Raw genomic sequence first — 18,803 nt, 5'->3', positions numbered from 1 at the left:
TAGACACTCTCAAGATTATGTCCGAGTCAGAGGTCAAGGTCGACCAAGGAGCATGAGTGTCTAGATGTGCAGAGCCACGGATCCAGTCTAAGAGGTCATCACTTCATTGTAATGTGTATTAACAGTGCATTGTAAATCAGGGCATCTCTCTCTCGCTCTTGCCTATTGTGTCTATTCATGTGAGTCTACCCATGGGTGATAGTCTAGGTGTTAATCGCTGATTATGTTAATTTCCATCATTAGCTTTGGTGCCAATCACGCATGTGACATTAACCTTTTGTAGTTGTGGGCTCAACTCCTGTAAACACCAAGAAAATAGCTCCGAAGGTTAGTACACAGTTCACCATCTCCAGTCTTATTCTCAAAGATAAAGTTATCCTTTTTCTACCGTAGCTGGTGTTGAAAATGAGTTTTGTTTTGTCAAGCTTGATTTTCAAGTCCTTTTTTTTTTTTGCATAAGAAATATAGTGCATTAAGGTGTCTCTACCTAAGACCCCATCATCATCTGCAAAAAAGAAGACGAAGGCCAAGATCTTTGTGACTGTGGTTTCCTTTCCTCCTAAGTCATCAATGAAGTTTGTAAGCTCAGTTATGTACACCTCAAGGAGTGTTAGACCCTTATTTCACTCGATTAGTGCTTTTCACCTTGCTTGGGAATTATTGCTATGTGAAATGTGACCTATTACCTGATCATAAGTATTATAATGGCTCAAGTGGTCTACTTGCCAACGAGGATAGTTTCAAAGGCTTCACATAAGTTCACAAAGCCTCTCTTTATGCTGAACAGACCAAGCTATGGCTATAAGGGTGAAGATATAGTCAAGTGTTGAGTGAGTCTCAGCTAGAAGCCTGCCCGAGTCATCACCAAACCCTGGGTTTCACAAACTACTGTACAGAGAGTAGTTATTATTCCTTTTTTTGCAAGAAACTTGTGTCTGACAAGACATCAGTGTTCACTCTCTGTTTGAATGGCTGGAGGATGGTAATGGTGCAACTCATAATTTTACTTCTGTTGGAGTGCCTTGCAGTCATAATTATATCACCCATTTTGGGAGACCTGATTGTGAAAGATTGCTGCTTTTTAAATTGCTCGACTGATATGGAAGTTGGATGACTCCTACGATTAAGGGTATCTTATTTTAAGTAAGTCTAAGCAATCTTGAGCTTTATGGCATGGATTAAGGCAGATAGCACCACACTTACCGAAGTACAACATGAAACGAGATGGTGCTTTAAGTATAGTTGCAAACCACATGTAGATCAGCACACTGACAATGTAAGTAACAAACGATATAAGTTGGTGCTTCCAATGTATTTCTTATTTATAAGATGTCTACTATAAGATAACATGATTCTTTAGACAGTTAATCAATCAGGCAATCAGTTGTACTTGCAAGAACACAGCATGTTTTGGGTTGAGAGCGGATGATGATCCTAAATTATTATGTAGTATGAATGCAGGTTTAGTGTGTTTATATGTAGATTTACTTCAGCAGACTTGAAGTGGGGATTGTAACTTATGATATATACTAATTATGTGCACAGTTTCTGACATTCTCATAAACTGCATTGCATTTGCAGGGGTCCTGTCCATGGTGTGTTATCTGTCCACAAGGTGGAAAGCGTGCAACAAAATGTAGTGTCAGTTCGCCCCATAAACAGAAATGAATCTGATGGCCTACCTTCTCTGGGAGAGAGAGGAGATCGCCTTCCTTTTCCTGAGAAGGAGAGGCCGCCGCTTGTGAAGAACGGTGTCAAGTAAGTGAACTTTTTTTTCAGCCAGCAACACTAATCTACATACTACCCAGCAGTATCAATTTGGTTGACACGAATTAAGGGTTGCAGGCTGTCACATAAGGAAGGTCCTTTGTCAAGCCCAACAACAGTGACAACTAAACTGAAGGCTGCTCGGGCTCCTCGGTCTGGTGCTGCAGTTTCAGTCAATCCCTCTGCACAACATGCTTCACGATGCCCTCCTGATGCATGGGAACGTGCAGCATCTGGCAGACCTCAACTCCCTGTTGGTTCAGTCAATCGTAAGCGATCTGCTGCATCAAGGCCATCATCTCCTCCTGTAGCTCAATGGGTGGGGCAAAGGCCTCAGAAAATGTCACGTATAGCAAGAAGAATGAACTTAGTGCCACCAACTGCTGTTGGTCCTACCATAGGCAAGGATGAAGCAATCACTATGGGAGATGGGAACTCTGGCCATGATACCACTGGTACTGTGGGAGCAAGAAGCAGTCCTAGCATGCCTGCTCCTGCAGGTCCTTTGAGAAGAGTTGCTAGTACTGCCACTATATCCCAGAGCAAACCAAAGATAGAAAGAGATATTCCCTCCATAGGGGTTTGTGAAAGTGATGATTCAGAAGGTGGTGACTTAAAGTCCAAAGAGAAATGGAAAAATAATGTGGAGTCTGAGGGCAGGTTTGCAACTGCCAGTCAGAAGTTGACACCTCTGGTTGTGCCAGGCAAAAAGTCTCACGTAGGAAGCAAGGAAGAAGGTGGAGATGGTGTAAGGAGGCAAGGTAGGAGCAGCAGAGGCTTGATTGCAGTGAGAGAAACTCCATTTACAGCTCATGTTGAGAAGGCTGATCCTGCTGCCGATGCAATACAGTTAAGAAGTGCAAGGTCTGGGCTTGACAAGCTAGAGAAACCAGCTGACGTGTAAGTTGATGCACAATCATCCCATCGATTGCAAAATTACATGAAAGAACTTGTTTAGCCAAATTTCACGGTGTTATCCTAAATGGATGTGTTGTTTTCTTTCTTTGGCAGTAAGCCTGGGCGTCCTCCCTTAAAGAAGGGAACAGCAGATCGTATAGCCTTAACGAGGCAACGTCGGCCTCCTACTAACAGTATTGGAGATATTTCTGGTAACTGAGCACTGAATAGTCTCTCTTTTTTATAAAAGCCACTTACTATTTCCAGGAGGCTTTGTGAGCTACAGATATCTTTACTGCTAGGAGTTCCTTTGTTTTCTATTAAAGGGGGGCTATTTACCGTTCCAGGTGAGTTGGATGATGATCGTGATCAGTTGTTGGCTGCTGTACAAGCTGCAGTGAATGCTAGTGGTAGGCTTTTGAATATTCTCCTAATGATTTTCTACATATGAGCTTTTGTACAACTTCAGATTGGTGTGTGACCAGATTTCTATTGTTCCTTCAGTTTGGTGTTCTATGATTAGCTGTGAATATATCATTTAGAAGTCCATGCACTTTCTCTTCAAATTGCTCATTTTTAATATGTTGGAAAGAAATTCTCCAACATCTTTTTGGATTGCACATCCATCTGCTAGCTCATGTTTGTTAGGCCCTTCATGAAGGGTGACATGACTGAGCAGCCTGGACCCTGTCTGAACCAGGTGGTGTGGTTTTTGGGAGGCCAGATTGGTTGTAGATGGCTTAGGCAGGTTTAGCAGGATGCCAAATAGGCTACATGCAAGTGTGGACCAATATTCTTGTATCGAGCTGCATTAAGGGCTGAAGGAAATATTCTGATGACACCTTGTCCTTGAGTTGTGGCCCGTGGAAGGGCCTTTTTTTTTCTAGGAAAAAACTCCTCCTATTAATTATTGAAAAACTGCAAACAAATGGCTAGGTACAAAGGCCCAGCCCCTCGATGAAAGGGAGAATGGTGCTTTTCTTCCCTGGCCGGCCACCCTCAGAGGAAGGCTACCTCATTCAAAATGGGGGGGGGGGGGGGTGGTGGTGGTGTGGTGTGGGGGACAAACCAGTGGTCTTTGTGTAAGCCCAACGGAGCGTGGAGTGACAGATTCAACCACGTGTACAAGAGATAGAGTTAGAGAGAGAGAGAAGCGGGAGAGAGAAATAGGAATAGGGATATGAGTACACCACGCTGAGCGGGGAACAAGCCCTGCCCCCTTTTCAGGAATTTATTTCAGGAACAATCCACGGGCTTTTCCAAGCCCGGACCAATACAACAAATGAATACAATATCAAACAAGAGTGCCGATGTCGAGGTCGGGGTGAAGTCGATGTCAAGGCACAAGATATCTGATGCCGAGCTCACCACGAGGACGGCTCACAAGAGTCTTACACCGGGCTGGTACCAAGATATGAATCAATTCTTTGTTGCTCAAGAAAATCTCACAAAGTACTCAGGGACGAGATATTGAGAAAGATGCACGGCTGTCCAAGTTTCTTTCTCCAAAAGAGAAGAGGAGGAGCCGGTTTTTCAAAGGGAGGCACCCTCCAAAGAAAGCAGCTAACAGGTGGTAGATGGCAGCACATGGGCGGCGGAGCAAACGGCGGTGATATTTTGGCGAACAGGTGGCAGAAAACGCTGGCGGCGGCGGAGGGTGGCGGAAATGCCGGCGGAAGCGGCGGAGGCCTCGGCATAAGCGTTGAGCCACCGGCGAAGCGGCTCTCAGCCGGCGGAGGTAGTTCATCAGCCGGCGGAGGTGGCGCTGCAGGGGCGGTGCTCAGCGGAATCAACTCTGCAGAGTCGGTGGTGGCTGAGTTGCAGGCGAAGTTGAGGCTGAGGGTGGAGAAGATGATGATGACAAGGTTCTTGCTCTCCCCAAGGTGGTTCTCCCCACGAGTTGTTCTTCTATGCCTCTCCAAGAGGATACAAACTTCTTATATACTAGCTTTTGCTTTACCTCTTTGCTTTTGTTTTATTTTCTTGGTTTTGCTTTTTCTTTATTAAATATAATTAATAATAGCCAAAGTTCTTGATTTGTGCTTTTACAACTTCAAGGCCTTGCTTTTTGGCCCTGGAGCTACTTTTTGAAAAAGCGGCTTTTAGCTTTTTGATCCAGTTTGATGTCCTCTTTCCAATGGTGCCCTCAGCTTTTGGTCAACATAGTTTGACTTTTTGCTTTGTCCTGCTTTTTGACCCAGAATGGTCCTTTTTCTTGTGCCAACCTAAGGAACCCTGTTCCCATGTGTCCATCAACCAGTCCAAGTGTCTAGGCACGAGTTCCATCATGAGAAAAGAGCTAGGAGGACCAAATAGTTACATTCCCTCCCTCTTATATGACAGTTGTCCTCATCTGTGCGGTACAAATATTCCATATGATCGTGGTACTAGCCCCATTTGGTGCTCTTGTGCATCTGGTCTTTCCTCATATATGTAGTGCCTTCTGCTCCTATGGTAACATCTTTATGCCTTTCTTTGACCGATGTCCTTGTTCTTGATGGTGCATGTTCTTCATAGCCTGTCACATGTGTTAGATATAATAAATGCATACTCACCTTCTGCAAAAACTAGACACAAGCTAGTGAACAAACAAGTATGCATCATTCACGTCTATTGGGTATTCCAAGTACTGGCCAAGTAGTCTGGAGCCCAGTGGACTATCACATGCCATAAATCCAAGCATTGTCCACACATCAAAAACAGCACACAAAGTCAAAGAATTTCAAACATACATCAGTATGCAATGCACAAGTAATGATACTCCTGTTCATGGATTGTCCTGTCTGGTTTCATCAAAACCGTGCTGAGCCATCTAGTTCTCGAGGGAAACCGCTCAGACTATCCTCAAGGCCATCTGGTCACTAGGACCGTTCGAGAAGTATTCCATAGTCATCTGGGCCATTTGGTCACATTGACCGCTCGACTATGAGATCCAATATAGTCATATGGGCTATCTGGTCGCAATGACCGCCCGACTGCGAAATCCAATAGTCATCTAGGAATGACCGCCCGACTGCGAAATCCAAAATATCTAGCATCGTTGCCATCCAATGGGTCTTCCAGCATCCTTGTCTCCCATATAAAAATCTGGCTCCTCGGGATTTCCAGCATCGTTGCCACCCAAACTAGAGCATATCCAATCTAGACTATTACGTAAGCAAGATAATGATCAATTCCATTTCAATATAAATATATACAATGAAGAGGGCTAGAGGTACAATCCCTTCCTTTTAAATTTGTCTTGATCACAAGACGTTTCAAGCCTGTACTTCAAATACATTTGGACCAACTTCTTCCTCATAAGCTCGAAGAATATCTGGGTAGTCCTTGAAGTACTCTTTCGGCATCCATTTCGCATCCATAGGCAAGTAGTTCTTAAACTTCAAGAGGAATTTCTTGACCATTGTCTTTTCTCTTTTTCTGACGGAATGGAATACAATTTGTTCCGACTATAAGATTTCATCTTGTTCTTCCGCTGCTGGTGGATCGTCCATTACAGGCTCCTATGGGGGAAGTCCTGTATATGGCTTCAATAAACTGATATGGAAGGCATTATGTATCCTCCAATGATCTGGAAGGTCCAACCAATAACATACATCGTTGATCTTCTTGGTAACCTAAAAAGGTCCATAATATCTGGGGGCAAGCTTGGATTCCTTGTGCTCGTTAGCTTTAGACTTTCTAAGTCATTCTTTTTCAAATCGCAATAAGACCCAGTCTCCTTCAAAAGTGACCTGCCTTCTGTGCTTTTCTGCAGCTTTCTTTTGCTTGGCTTGGGATGTCTCTATAGCCTTTGGAACTTGTGCAAAGGCCGTATCCAAATCTCGAACAAACTCATCCGCATGGAAGATCTTTCTTGGTCTTTAAAATAGGCAACCACAATGGTTTGCCATAGATAATCTCAAAAGGAGCTTTGCTTGTCGAAGAGTGAATAGTGTTGTTGTAGGCAAACTCAACCAATGGCAAGTACTTCTCCTATTGATCCTTTGCTTCGAGAGCATAACACTTTAGTATATCCAAAATAGTGAGGTTTGCGATCTCACTTTGTCCATCTGTTTGAGGGTGATAGAATGAAGAGAAATTCAGCTTTGTTCCCATGTTGTCAAAAAGTGCTCTCCAAAAGAAATTGGTAGTCCGAGGATCTCTATCCCCTACAATGGATTTGGGTAATCCATGATGCTTGAAAATCCGTTGAATAAACAATCTCGCCATATGATTAGTGTGGATGGTCTTCTTTACTAGAATGAAGTGGGCTTGCTTACTGAACCTGTCAATAATAGTCCATATTCCATCATTTCCAAATCCTCACTTTGGTAATCCAAAGATGAAGTCCATAGCAATACTTTCTCATGGAATATTGGGTATTGGCAAAGGTTGCGATAATCCTGCATATTTTTGTCGATCAAACTTGACCTTTTGACAAACCAAACATTCTCGAACATATTGATCGATATCCCTTCTCATGCTAGGCCAATAGAAATAACTCTCCAAAGCCTGAGTTGTTATCATGATTCCTCTATGTCCCATATAAGGTGGGGCATGGCATTCTTCCATTACCTTTGGTCTCAAATCCTTAGTCACACATAAACGGGTTTGCATCATAAGGTACCCTTCCTTGATGACCTAAGAGGTAACCAAGTCTCCATTTTGCAACTTGTCCCAAATGTCCTTGAAATCTTCATCTGCTGCATAAAGATCTTTCATCATAGTGAAGTCCAAATGATATTCCATAGAAACTGCATGGGTCATGGGTCTTCGAGATAGAGCATGTGCTACTTTGTTGTCTTTACATGGGTGTGCATAATTTTAAAATGAAATTGGGCCAAGTAACTAGCCCATCTTATATGCTTTTTTGATATCTTAGGTTGAGACATAAAATAACTAAGACTTTGATGATCCGTCTTGATGACAAACTCAACGCCCAGAAGATAGTGCTTCCAAATCTTTAAAGCATGAATGATAGCCATCAATTCTTTCTCATATATGGGTGCATTCTTTTCGGCTCCTTGAAGCCTTCGACTCTCATAGGCCACGGCATGGCCCTCTCGGTTCAAGACTGCTGCAATCCAATCTCCTGAGGCATCACACTCTACCATAAATGGCTTCGATAAATCTGGAATAATCAATACTGGTTCTTTGCTAGCATAAAACTTTAGTGCTTCAAAGGATTCTTTTTTAGCTTTGGCCCACCGAAATCCACGACTTCCTTTGTTAAATCATGTAGTGGACTTGCTACCACGACAAACCACTCGTTGAACTTCCTGTAGTATGAGCATAAGCCAAGGAAACTTCGAACTACATGCACACTAGTCAACTCTGGCCATTCCACAATAGCCTTGACTTTTTCTGGGTCCATCTTGACTCCTTCCTTGTACACTATATGGCCCAAGTAAAGAATTTCTGACAAAAAAGAACTCACTTTTCTTGCCATTCACATACAAGTTGTGCTTTCGCAATTCCTGAAATACCATATCCAAGTGCTTTCGATGCTCTTCTTCATTCTTTGAATGCACAATAATGTCATCAAAGAAAGTGGTTGCAAACTTTCTATGTGCTTGAAATATTCTTTCCATCATTCGGTTGAAAGTAGCCGGGGCATTGTTAAGACCAAAAGGCACCACCAAATACTCAGAGTCCAAAGGTTGTCATGAATGCGGTCTTGTGAATATCCTCTGGAACAATTCTGACTTGATGGTAACCACTCTTCAAATCCATCTTGCTAAAGATAGTGGCTCCGTCCAATCTATCTAGGATATCATCAATCCTAGGAACATGAAACCTGTTCTTTACAGTGATCTTGTTAAGAGTCTTGTAATCAGTGCACATACGCCAAGAACTATCCTTTTTTTGAACCAATAAGACTCGGGAGCAAAAACGTGATGAGCTAGGTCGAATCAAACCCTTTTCCAAAAACTTGGTCACTTGCTTAATAATCTCCTCTTGTTGAGCGTGACTCACTCGATAAGGAGGTTTGTTAGGAGGTGAGCTTCCTGTCATGATGTCAATCTGATGATCTTCCGGCCTCTTTGGAGGTAGCTCTCCTGGAAGGGTATCTGCAAAACAATCTTCATACTTCTTGAGGAAATCTTTCCTTTCATGATCAAGAGTTGAGAGTGACTGATCACTTTCAGATTCCTTAGGATCTCTTACATATATTAAGTACGAGGAAATAGATTGCTTTATTGCTTTAGGAACTTGTACATGACTAATGAGCGGAATGAAATTCCCCTCAAAAGTTACATTCTTACCCTTAAAAGAAAACCTAATCTTGTTTCCAGCCCAATCAATGGCCGGGTCTATATTCTAATGCCGCGGCATACCCAAAATTATACAACAATGTCCAACTTTGCCAACAACAAAGTTCTCATGATCCACATAGTCTCCAATCTGTAAGCGAAGCTTTCCCAAAATAGGAGTCACCTCGGTTGACATTCCCTCAAAAGCGGCACTTCGTGGAATTTTGCTTGGGAGAATCCAGACCTGTGATCTAGAAGTATTGGGATACGGATTTAAGATTTACTCACTATATTCAAAAGAAAATCAAAACTGAAAACTTGCATAGAAACCCTGTTTTCTTAAAGGACTGTCTTATGCCAGAATGCTGGAGAGAGCATTTGGCATATGTGTTTTTTTAAGGGAAGTTCGGTTGCAACAGCTGGCGGGGAGTGTTTTAAGCACGGCTCACGTGGCAAAAACTTGCCTATCCGAAGAAAGGTTCATGGCTTCAACCACTTGAGGATGGATGTAGTGGTGGGTAGCACCACTATCGAAGTGGATAAGCATGGGTTGGTTTGCCACTTTGCCCCAAGCTTTGAAAAGTTGCCTCTTTTCTGGTGGTGTCATCTTGATGTTGGAGTTCTTTAGACAATGTATTACTTTGGGGCAGTTTGGCTTCTTGATTTGGTCTATGAGGACATTTTGTAGCCATGTGTCCTTTCTTTCCACATTGGAAACATTTACCTTCTTTGACATGCTCCTCATGTGGCTTGCAGGATAGCTTCTTTTGGTAAATTGGTGGTGTTAGAAATCTAGCATGGTATCATACTAAACTAGAACATGGAAGAAGACTGCAAGAGAGATGAAGCACACACTGAGAGATATATTTCCATGATGTGACCCCTGAATAAATAGGGCCAAGTACAAGACCATGAGCAAGAGTGCTTATGGGATAAATGTGGAGGTGCCACATGGCACACACTCAAGACTCAAGACAAAAACTAAGACTAGACAAAATGTAGACTAGAGAAATAGTACACCTAGTGTGCACTTATTTCCAACACCCTCCTTAAGTGGACACTAGGAGGAAGACAAAAGACAAGACTAGAAGATTGACATAAAGACCTATAGACTGAGAGACAAGACAGAAGACATGACAGACAAAGATCCTGAGACACCCTCCTCAAGTGATATCCTCATATGGGTCCACAAGGGTAGGTACAAAAGTGGATCATAGACAGACAGAGAGATAGACAATCAGCCAGTAGAGTGGTCCCACAGAGAGAGAGACTTTCAGATAGACATGAGAGAGACTGACAAATAGAAGATAAATGGGGACATAGACAAAAAATGCCAAGAGAATGTGGGTAGCTAATCCACAAAAGAGAGGCATATAGACTGATAGATAGAGTGTCAAAGACATGTGACAAGATAGACACACAGGATAGACACATAGACATAGAGACTGACTGATTGTAGATAGACAGAGAGATGGACCTTGACTAATAATCCCTCCTCAAGGGCAATCCTCCTGCTAGAGTGAGTAATGCAGGGATGCCTCTTGGGTAGGTACAAAGATAAGTCCAAATAGACATGACATTACCCCCATGATCTACATCATTGGTATTCATTGGTGGTAGATAGCATGAAAGCATAGACAGATATGTGAGAGATGGGAAGGTCTTACCATACTTGGCAGTGTCTAATCCCGTACAAGATAGAGAGTAGTTCTGAAAATTAATTTTGAAGAATAAACTAGAACTGAAAATATTGCAGCATAGAAAGATAATCCATTTTGGTTTTACCTCAGGTCTTCCACCCTTTCAGGGGTAACCCGAGAGAGAGACTGCTGCAAACAGAGAATTCTGCAAATAGAAAGAGATGAAGTACAAAACCACGATACCCAGAGAGACCGGAGAGAGCAGAGGTGCAGAATTTTGGGGCAGAGCTCGTGGGCAGAGAGAGCAGATAATGGCGTAGAAGAGGGCGGGGGCCAGGAGCAGCAGCTGTAGAAGATAGCGTGCAGATTTTCAGCAAGCTGGAGAGGTGCGCGCAGTATTGGCTGGGCAGACAGAAGCAGCGCGGGCAGAATGGCGGGGCAGAGATTGCGCATGAGCAGGAGCAGCACCTCGCCATGAACAGGCCCGTATTAGCAGCTGGAGAAGTGCGCGCAGCAGCAATGGCGGGGCAGAAGTGTGCAGCATCTGAAGAGGTAGGCGGGCAGAGTGCAGAAGAGGGTGCAGCCTGTTGAAGAGGTGGCGCACAGGTCCAGACCGAACTGAGCAGGAGCGGCAGCACCATGATGATCCTCCGCAGCAGCAAGAGTGAAGAGACGGGGCAGATGTAGAGGTGCGGCCAGAGGCTGAAGGGAGATGCCGGAGAAGGATAGCGGGGAGAGGTAAACTGAAAGGAGAAGATGGAGATGACGAAGCTAGGGCTGCAGCAGACTGAGAGGAGAGGAGAGGGGATCTACATGCTCTGATACCATGTTAGAAATCTAGCATGGTATCATACTAAACTAGAACATGGAAGAAGACTGCAAGAGAGATAAAGCAAACACTGAGAGATATATTTCCATGATGTGACCCCTGAATAAATAGGGCCAAGTACAAGACCATGAGCAAGAGTGCTTATGGGATAAATGTGGAGGTGCCACAAGGCACACACTCAAGACTCAAGACAAAAACTAAGACTAGACAAAATGTAGACTAGAGAAATAGTACACCTAGTGTGCACTTATTTCCAACAGGTGGTTTATCCTCATTCTTGTTCTTCTTTTCTTGTGGCTCGTTCCTTGCTTGAGATCCTCCTTTGAACCTCTTCTTTTGGGACGAGTCTTGATTCTCATTCTTTGATTTGCCCACCATCCAAGGCATATATAGAGCTTCGGCTTACAAGGCTTTGTTTTGGGCTTCTTCCAAGGTTTAGGTCCCGCCATATAAATTGCTTGCATAAGCTTTGGTTTTAATCCATTGACAACCCTACGCATTTCCATCAATGATGGAATGGGAGTATATGAGGTAAACTTCAATGAGACGGCTGAAAAATTGTTAAGATATGTTGCCACACTTTCTCCGGCCTTTTGCTTTACCGCATGATTCATCCCATTCTTTCTGCACATGTGCCTAGAAGTTTGCGGGAAGGAACTTTTTGTTGAACATGGTTTTGAAATTGGTTCATGATGTAGGCTCGGTCCCATCTTGTACCAGTTTTAGCCACCAATTCAAGGTGGCATCTTTTAAATGCATACAGACCATGCGGAATTTAGACTTTTCGGAGAAGTCCTCGCCTCCAAAGGTAGCGTCAAACTGTTTGATGAAAGATAGGGATTTTTGGGTGTCCTGCTTTCCATAGAAGGTATCAAACTTTACGCTTTTCTCTCCTGGCTTGAAGTCCACTTTGTCGGTTGAAGGCTCCTTTGCCTTCTTCTCTTTTGCTAGGCTTGAGGAAGCTGCATGAGATAAAGCGGGTCTAAGGGACACTTCTCTTTGTCCTCCACGAGTGATGGATCGGGTAGCTTTGGGTGGTAATCCCTTTAGCTCGTAAGTATGCTTTGGCGGCTTCCACACCTTTAGCTTCAGTGGCTTGGTCTTTGATAAAGTCTTCGAACATTTCAGCTCTTCTATAGTCTTGTTCCTTCTTGGCTCTCCAAGCTGGGAACTCTTCATCCTGAAGATACTGTATGAACTTTTGAAAATCCTGGTATTCTACTGATGTCATGGTTGCGGTCTCATGAGAGATAGATTGGCGGCCTTGGATCACTCCTTGATGTTCTGGGTTGGCTTCGTAGTCATTCCCTTCTTGAGGCCCTCGGTCTCCCTTGACTCTTGACATGGTTCTATCACCCCAGAAAAGATTTTTTCAAGAGAAATCCTTGCTCTGATACCACTGTAAGCCCAACGGAGCGTGGAGTGACAGATTCAACCACGTGTACAAGAGATATAGTTAGAGTCTAGAGAGAAAGAAAGAAGAAAGAAAGAAAAAGAAAGATATATTAACGTCTACGAGAGGCCAAAGTCGGCCTATGAGACAAAAAAATAATACAACTGTGCTCTTCCGGTCATCGGAAGAAAAGAAACAAAAGAAAAAGTGTGCATGTGTCTGGATACAACTGTGAATCATCATGGATCGGTGGAGCCCATATACAAACAATATAAGGGGGGTGGGGATGTGTGGATGGAGTGCTAAGGCAAGATGCATCTCTATATGCTGAAGGGGTAGTACAAGCATGCTATGCAGATCTATGTCTAACTCCATCCAGTGCCATAAGAGGGATATAAGATATCATACATCGCCGATGCTGAGGCTGTGAATGGCATGAACATGTACCCTGAGTCTGAATGAAAGCGAGCTAGCCTCTCCTGTGTCTCCATCTGGTGTCTCATTCGGATAGCTGCTATCTCTCGGTGACGGAGTCGGGGTGCTCTATGTCCAGTCTGTCTAGGTCTCCTCCTGGCTCTCAATTCCTCTGCTCTCTGTGCGGTCACCCCATGTGGTACATCAGCTGGCACTGGCATAGCTCTCTGGAAGAAATCTGTGAGCTGGGACTGTCTCCCACCCCTAGTGGGAGCGGGTGTCTGGAGGAGTCTCTCTCGAGAACTATGAAGCTCTAGTGCCAAGCTGTCGCTGGTCCGAGGCCTCCATCAACTGATGTAGTGAAGAGTGCTCCTCAAACAATCCTGCATATCTATCCCTGACCCCCTGGTGGGCTCTACATCTACATACAAAGTGATCCTCAGTCTCCACCTCCTCGCGGCACAATCTGCATATCCGCTCAGCTCTGGGAACCCGTGCCGCTCTCCCAGCCTCTATCTCTAGCTGATGTGATGAGACTCGTAGCTGTCCAATAGCAACGCGAGAGCTGTGTGGCATGTATACATCCATGTACCGCGATCGATGTATAAACCCATCCCCTGAGATGCTCATAAAGTGGTCTCTGTAATACAGCATCTTCGGTGGTAGTGGGCTCTCTGGTGCTGTCCATGTCTCCTGTATATAGTGCTGCCATATGTCCTGTCTCATCACTCTGTTCCTCTCATTGAGAGAGAGGTGACCCCGTGGAGCAGACTGAGCATACTGAAAAGGTGGCAACCGCTCAATGTCTATCCCATTGAGAGAGAGAAGGGGGAGAGAGAAATAGGAATAGGGGTATCACAGAGTACACGCTGAGCGGGGAATAGGCCCCGCCCCCTTTTCAGGAAGAATCCATGGGCTTTTCCACGCAAGGACCAATACAACAAATGAATACAATATCAAACAAGAGTGCCGATGTCGAGGTCGGGTTGAAGTCAATGTCAAGGCACAAGATATCTGATGCTGAGCACTACCCACAAGAGTCTTACACCGGGCTAGTACCAAGATATGAATCAATTCTTTGTTGCTCAAGAAAATCTCACAAAGTACTCGGGGACGAGATATTGAGAAAGATGCACGGCTGTCCGAGTTTCTTTCTCCAAAAGAGAAGAGGAGTAGGCGGTTCTTCAAAGGGAGGCAGCCCTCCAAACAAGGCAGGTGTTGCTGGTGGTGGTAGACGGTAGCAGACGGGCGACGGCGGCAGAGCAAACGGCGGTGAAATTTTGGCGAACAGGTGGCGGAAAGCGTTAGCGGCGGTGGGCTCTAGGCGGTACCGTCGGTACCGGCGGTGGGCAGCTGAGCCACCGGCGAAGTGGCTTTGGGGCGGTGGCGGTTCAGTCGGCGGAGGTGGCGTTGTAGGGGCGGCGCTCGGTGGAATCAACTCTGCAGAGGCGGCGGTGGCTGAGCTGCAGGCGGAGCTGAGGCGAAGGGTGGAGAAGATGATGATGACAAGGTTATTGCTCTCCCCAAGGTGGTTCTCCACAAGTTCTTCTTCTATGCCTCTCCAAGACGGTACAAGCTTCTTATATACTAGATGGGGGCTCTTGCTTTTGCTTTGCCTCTTTGCTTTTGTTTTATTTTCTTGGTTTTGCTTTTTCTTTATTAAATATCATTAATAATAGCAAAAGTTCTTGATTTGTGCTTTTACAACTTTAGGGCCTTGCATTTTGGCCCTGGAGCTACTTTTTGAAAAAGCGGCTTTTAGCTTTTTGATCCAGTTCGATGTCCTCTTTCCAATGGTGCCTTCAGCTTTTGGTCAATATAGTTTGACTTTTTGCCTTTTCTAACTTTTTGACCAAGAATGGTGCCTTTTCCTGTGCCAACCTAAGGATCCCTGTTCCCATGTGTCCATCAACCAGTCCAAGTGTTCGAGCATGAATTCCATCATGTGAAAAGAGCTAGGAGGACCAAATAGCTGCACTCTCATACCAAATGATCTCACCGTCGTGTTCACTTTTGCATGTGTTTGATGCCCTCATGCAGCTTCTCCCACTGGTCATAGAGGGCATGGATGAGATGAGTCTAAATAGCACTGTGGGCTGTCAGCTGTGTCTCCTCCCGGGTAGTCCCTCTAAAGAAGTCAGTATTCTGTCTCTGTGTGGACTGCGAAGCGAAGGAGAGCACACAAACGGGCGAACAGAGAGAAGCGACGGGCGAAGAGAGAGAGAGAGAGAGAGAGAGAGAGAGAGAGAGAGAGAGAGAGAGAGAGAGAGAGAGTTCTGGCCGACTGCACGTCCTGCTGCCCGCCTGCAGTTTCGTGCTGAGAGAGAGAGAGAGAGAGAGAGAGAGAGAGAGAGAGAGAGAGAGAGAGAGAGATTTTATTAACGTCTTCCAAAAGACCGAACTCGGCCTATGAGACAAATCGGAGTACCTGTATGGGGTATCCTCTGTCATCCCAACAAAATGAAAAAGTACTGAATAAAAAAGCTGAATCTGGGTGTGCAGGGGATGGAGCTCTATTACTAGGAGAATGCAAAGCTATATGCATGGAGTATACAATCATGATATGCAACCTAGCTAGCTCCATCCTGTACCATACTGGGGGTATAAAATGGTATACATCAGTGAAGGGGGTGTCCACAGCTCCCTGAAGAACATGCCTGGGTGTGCTCTGAAGCGAGCCAGTCGCTCCGCACCCTCTCTGTGAAACTGAGCTCTGATCTCTGTCATCTCTCTCTGGTATAGGCGTGGTGTCCGAAAGCCAGGTGTCCTCTGTCTCCTGCGGGCTCTAAGTGTCTCTGCTCTCTGGAGAGTAATTCCCCGCCGTGCAGGGGATGGGAGGGGGATGGATCTGTGAAAAAATGTAGTAATCTGTGTCTGTCGCCCCCCCTCTGGAGCTGTCTGAGCCTGTAATAATGTCTCTCTGTGGCGCTGTATGTCTAGAATGTATCTCCCCAGTATGCGCTGGTCTGCTGTCTCAAAGATCTGGCGTAGGGAATGTGGCTCTCTGAATAAAATGGGATATCTCTCTCTGATGGCTGTATATGCTCTGCATCTGCATACATAATGCTCCTCACTCTCCACCTCCTCTCTGCACAATCTGCATACCCTCTCCTCTCGGGGGATCCGTGCTGCTCTGCCAGTCCCAATCTCCAATCGGTGTGATGAAACTCTGAGCTGACCAATAGCCACTCGGGAGCCGTGTGGTAAAAAGCCCTCCATGTATCTAGGCCTCTCTATAAATCCATCATCAGTGATACTCATGAAGTGATCTCTGTAGTATAGCATCTTCGGTGGAAGAGGCTGTGTAGGCGATATCCATGTCTCTCGTGTATAGAGCTGCCATAGATCCTGTCTCAATACTCTGTTCCTCTCACTATGAGAGAGACGGATATGTGGTGCATCCCTGTCATACTGGAATGGTGGTAGATGATCCATGTCTAGGCCATGCTGTGAGAACCAATGTGTGACCTGTGCATACCATGATCCTCTGTCTCCTGCCTCAGCCAACTGTCTAGATGCCTGAAAAGCTCTGTATGATAATCTGTCCTGTGGCATCTCTCTGAATCTGTCTAGCAGGCATATAGTCTGAAATATGGCCTCTACCATCATAGGAGGCGCAGCAAACTCTGCTCGGATAATGTCATGAGGTACTGACGGTTTGCTGCGTATCATGCGTGCCATCATGAGGGCCTGTGGTCTCTCTATCTGTGTCCACCAATGAGTAGCAAGGCCTGGTGCCCATACTGCTGCTCCATACATCAATGCCGGTGTGACTAATGTGTCAAATAGCCACCCCTTCGTCCGGGGCTCCTGAAAATGCGCCTGGTGGCACTGTCTCTCTAGCATAGCCAATGCTGCATATCCCCGTGTCAATCTAGCTCTGGCTGCTGAACCCATGGTAAAGCGTGTGGCTGCTGCAGAGAAGGTAACCCCTAGGTACACGTATGATGTCACCACCTCCACCTGGCATCCTGCGAGAGTGAATGTCAGCTGACTCCTGCCCTGTCTCGATGTATGAAAGACCATAACCTTGGTTTTCCCAAGGTTCACAGTAAGACCCCTCTGTGTGCAGAAATCATGGAGTGCATGTAGATGCTGCTGTAGACCACCTGGGGACTCAGACACCAATACAATATCATCAGCATAGAGCATAATATGTACTGAGGTACCTGCTAAGTCAACTCCATCTCCGCCTCCCCGTGTAATGAAGTCAGCCACCTCATCAATGTATAACCCAAATAGCGTGGGGGAAAGTGGGCATCCTTGCTTCACACCAATGGTGCTAGCAATAGTCTCGGACATACCTCCTGGACATCTGACTCGCCCAAAAACCTGCTCATATAATGCATAGATGCCCCATGTCATATCTGCTGGTATGCCAAGAGACTGTAGGCGCTGAAAGAGCCTCTCTCGTGGTACTGTGTCAAATGCCTTGCGGAAATCCACAAAGCAGCAATAGAGCTTTCTCTTCCTCACTCTGGCCTGATCAATCATACATCTCAAAGTGAATACATGGTCAGTGGTAGAGAAAGCTCTCCTGAAGCCTGCCTGCCCTGATGAGCGTAAACCTGCTCGCTCAGCATATAAGCTAAGCTCCTGCTCCAACACTGCACCATAGAGTTTGGCTAGCACGTGGCCAACCATAACCGTCCTGTAGTTGCTCGGATCGAGCATATCCCCTGTTTTGTGAATCGGCACAATGGTGTGCATCGTCCACTCCGCAGGCAAACCCTCTGCTAGTGCCCTGTTAAACAGGTGTGCAAGAAAAGGAGCTAAAGAATCTACTGCATATATGAGATGCTCACCCTGCAGGCCCATATGGTCGGCGGCCCGTCCATGCTGTAGGCGGCGGATAGCTTCCTGTACCATCGAGTGGGTAAAGAAGCTAGCTGTGGTAGGTCGAGGCTCCTGTGGCTGAGGTATAGGTGGCTGCTGTGGGGCATGGTATAGACCCTCTGCATATGTGTGCCATGTCTGTGGGTCTGCAATAGGTGTCGGGGTCCGGGGCTCTCTGAAGTGCCGCCATGAGACAGGGCTATCTCTACTCATGAAGAAATGAAAGATCTCTAGCTCCTGTATCTCTGCAAAGGCCCGCCTTTTGCGGCGAGTAAGTCTCCTCATCTCTCTCCTCGACTCCTGCTCTGTGATGGCTCCCAAGGCTCTCTGTATGCGGAGTCGTGAGTACAGGGCTCTGCACTCGTCATCATACCATCTGTTCTGGGGCATAGTCCCAGGTCTCGCAGGCTCTCCTGAGTGTACACGATGTGGGAAGCTCTGTAATGCAGCCGTGTGTAGGAGTGATGCGAGCTGGGCTGTAATGGTATCCATAGATGCCAGGGGATCCATGAGTAGGAGCCCATCCTCTACTCTGCCAGTGTATATGTCTGCCATGTCGTGTGTGAAGTAGATGGTAGTGTGCGGCGTCGGTATATGGGAGGCTGGTGATACTGGTGATCCGGCTAGTGAAAATGCCAAGTATGTATGATCTGCCCCAATAGGACGAGGTGGAATGGAGAATGAGGTGACAAGCTGTGATGCCTCCAAAGACCCCATAATGTAGTCTACCACCGTGCCTCCGGTCCGTGTATGACCCCCATGTGGGAAGCATGTCAGCCCTCCTGATCCCG

General features: G+C 45.7%; 1 protein-coding gene across 3 annotated transcripts in view; it reads left to right on the top strand.

Moving 5' to 3' along the window:
- LOC147610685 (uncharacterized) overlaps window positions 1-18,803 on the top strand; it is a 79,511-nt gene that overhangs the window by 18,327 nt on the left and 42,381 nt on the right. For all 3 annotated transcript variants that reach the window (XM_086785113.1, XM_086785111.1, XM_086785112.1), the window contains 4 exons: window positions 1,582-1,758; window positions 1,846-2,667; window positions 2,779-2,876; window positions 3,012-3,074. In XM_086785113.1, coding sequence (XP_086641239.1) covers window positions 1,582-1,758; window positions 1,846-2,667; window positions 2,779-2,876; window positions 3,012-3,074 — 1,160 coding nt within the window. The remainder of the gene's footprint in view (window positions 1-1,581; window positions 1,759-1,845; window positions 2,668-2,778; window positions 2,877-3,011; window positions 3,075-18,803) is intronic.

The sequence above is a fragment of the Cibotium barometz genome, chromosome 48, assembly GCF_041138505.1.
Source record: "Cibotium barometz isolate CiBa-2024 chromosome 48, ASM4113850v1, whole genome shotgun sequence".
Taxonomy (NCBI): domain Eukaryota; kingdom Viridiplantae; phylum Streptophyta; class Polypodiopsida; order Cyatheales; family Cibotiaceae; genus Cibotium; species Cibotium barometz.
This window is presented reverse-complemented; position numbering and strand designations above follow the sequence as displayed.